The sequence below is a fragment of the Rasamsonia emersonii genome, assembly GCF_000968595.1.
Source record: "Rasamsonia emersonii CBS 393.64 chromosome Unknown ctg1118621762366, whole genome shotgun sequence".
NCBI lineage: Eukaryota > Fungi > Ascomycota > Eurotiomycetes > Eurotiales > Trichocomaceae > Rasamsonia > Rasamsonia emersonii.
In genome coordinates this window covers 1-2772 of record NW_013562568.1, presented here as the reverse complement: position 1 = coordinate 2772, position 2772 = coordinate 1, and the positions used below count along the sequence as shown (strand labels likewise).

The 2772-nt window shown below is 53.2% G+C and overlaps 1 protein-coding gene across 1 annotated transcript; it reads left to right on the top strand.

The window, feature by feature from the left end:
- Positions 1-2137: 2137 nt before the first annotated feature.
- T310_10083 (uncharacterized protein) lies at positions 2138-2772 on the top strand (the record flags this gene model as incomplete). The annotated part of the gene is made up of 2 exons (XM_013467486.1): positions 2138-2278; positions 2362-2772. Coding segments are annotated over 2 exons (552 nt in total), but the record flags the coding sequence as incomplete, so codon positions are not given.

The window sequence follows — 2772 nt, the reverse complement described above, 5'->3', positions numbered from 1 at the left end:
ACACCAACCAATCAAACATTCAATATCATTGATTGCCACTGAGCTTCCTGGACTGGAAAAAAAATGACGTCGATATGTCCAGACTAGTGTGATAAGAGTCTCAGCATGTGTGAGGCGAAAGACTGAGTGGATTCGTTCTCGTTTCCTGATATTATTAGTAGCTAGAAGCATAGCATGACGGTCATTACCTAGATAGGACTCCTTTGCGAATGCAGTCAGTTCAGCAGACACGTCAACACCCGGCGGTGCACATGTACGGAGAACGAGCGGAGTTTTGGACTCAGTTTCGACCAATATAGATAATCTGAGGCCTTGCCTGGGCGAGAGCCCTCGACGTAAAATTTGCCACTCTATTTTCGTTTGCCGTCCGTCGGGCACTGAACTGACTCGGGGTTATTATTGCCTGATTCATGTCCAGAAACGAGCTAGTGCATGTCAGTCTGCCGGGGAAGAATGCTTCCATATCTCGAAATCTTAACAGGGTGATCCTTGGAGCGCCTAACCAGACTGTCTCTCTCAAAACGATTTTGTGTGTGACGCTATTTGTCGCCGAGCCTAGGCAGCCAGACCGTCTTTGAGACTATTTAAATCCTACGGAGATCTGACAGGCTCCTTGGCGTCTTTTCACAGCATTCCCGGGATTGAAAGAGGGGCCATTTTGCCCGGAGATCTCCATCTGACCGGCTGCCTTCAGCAGGCTGCTCTGAGTCTGGTGTCGTTCAGCATGACTGCTGCAGCCTGCATGACCCCAACTTGCGGCGGGATCCTAATTTTTTTGCCCACAGTGGGACAAGTCGGTCTCCGACACAGCAATGGATTGATTCTTGAAGTCGCAACCAGTGCTCTAGCCAGCCTTACCCAGGCAAACAGAAGCATCTTGCAGAGTATTTCGGAACAGAAAAATGCGACAATGCTGGTACAAGGCGAGAGTCCTGGAGGGCATATCCAGATTTTTCATGCTTTTCGAGCCGATGAAGGCAATAAGCGGTCTGCACGAAACAAGCTTGGTAAATAAAGCACTGACCTTGAAGCGGTGTGGGTTTGCTCGTGCACAAACGCTTCTTTTGAACCATGTCGATGGTTCGTTCGAACGGTATGATCAGGAGATCACCCGCAGTCTCCGCATTCTCGATCCCATCAGCAAGAAAGACCTCTTGTAGTGGTGTCTCTGACGATGATGCAATATCAGCAGGATTGCATTTGCAAAGTGCTGTTGACTTTGTACGCAGTACTGTACAGCTGACGAAGACAGCAGTAAAAAACCAACCATAATTTGGATGGAGGTGTAGAGTATTTAAGGATGAGAATGGCATGACTTTATAGAAGGAAAAAAACATGAAGTCAGCCGAGATCAAAGGAAATCAATACGGAGTATGCTTGTCTGGGGCCAGGTATCGATGTCTCAATTACAAGTAATTGAATTACACGGGTACACTCTGACGATCCGAGATTCAAGGCTGTCGTTGTGGGGGGTGTTAACAGGGCACGCCACTAAAAAATCACTGTGCTTCATAGCCTTGCGTTGGCGAAGATAGTCGCTGCCTTCACTTAAGAGCCGCACCGTGGTCCGCCACCTGCTGAGGATGGAATATAAATTGGTTGCAATGGCGGATTGGCAAGCATGCCACATCCGATCAAAGAAGCCCGACTAGGTGGCGAAACCCCGCGGGAGGCATTCCGAACCAGCAACTGGCGTGAATGGAATGTGTGCATGCAGGACTTGTCTTGTAAGCGATTCGACTCTCTTTTTTGCGTGTCACCTGACACCATGTGCTGACCCGCGGATCCAGGCCGATACAGCGCTTCGTGACGATGAGCGACCGCAGCAGCAACCGACCGCTCTCCTCGCGACGACGGCGTATAAAAAGCGGCACACGCGCCCCCGCGTCGCCGGCGGCCAGTGCCGGCTCCGGGTCAATGACGAGCGACAGCAGCGGGCACCAGAGTCATCCCAGCTCTCATCATCATCATCATACTGACAGTAAGCATGAACCTGCAAATGTGAATAACCCAATGTGAGCGCTGACTCCTTCACCCCCCCTCCTGCGGTGTGTGCGTCTGTCTAACCGTCGAGCATTACTCAGCAGCGGTTTCCCGGCCATTGAACGATCCCCCTCCGAGTCATCGGTCCTGAATCATGCTGGAGCCGTTGCCCCTGCTCAAAGACCGCGCTCTGCGGGAGCTGCTTCTCCCGATGCGCCGCGTCTCGAAAGCCTCAACCTGCACGGGAGAGGCGGTCTGCGGGCTGAGAAGACCGGAAGAGTATCCCCCAGCGGGAGTGTGCAGCGGCACCGCATCAGCCGTGAACGCCGAAAGAAATCCCCCAGCACGCTAGACCGGCGCAATAGTGACCCCCGCCAGGACTTGCGCAAATCTTCTGCGGGCGTTTTCCCTAAATCCGCACCAGCGCTGGGCGACAATTTCAAGTCGCCTGCTGCCATTGCCACCATGGAGCCGTCGCAGGAATCGAATCGAGCCCCTGAGAACACCGCGAACCCGGCCGACGTCGTGCCCACCGGCATGTGTCTGCAGCCCGAAACCCACCCGATCACCGAGGAGCAGCTCGTGAACGAGGTCCGTGGCATCTACGCTGGCTTGGTGATGGTGGAGAAGAAATGCATCGAGATCGATCGCCAGCAGTCGGAGAGCAAAGAGGAGTTGACCAATGCCCAATGGCAAGCGCTGATTGCCCTGCATCGAACATTGCTCCACGAGCATCATGACTTCTTCCTCGCCTCGAATCCACCCTGCCGCCAGCACCATGCTCAGGAA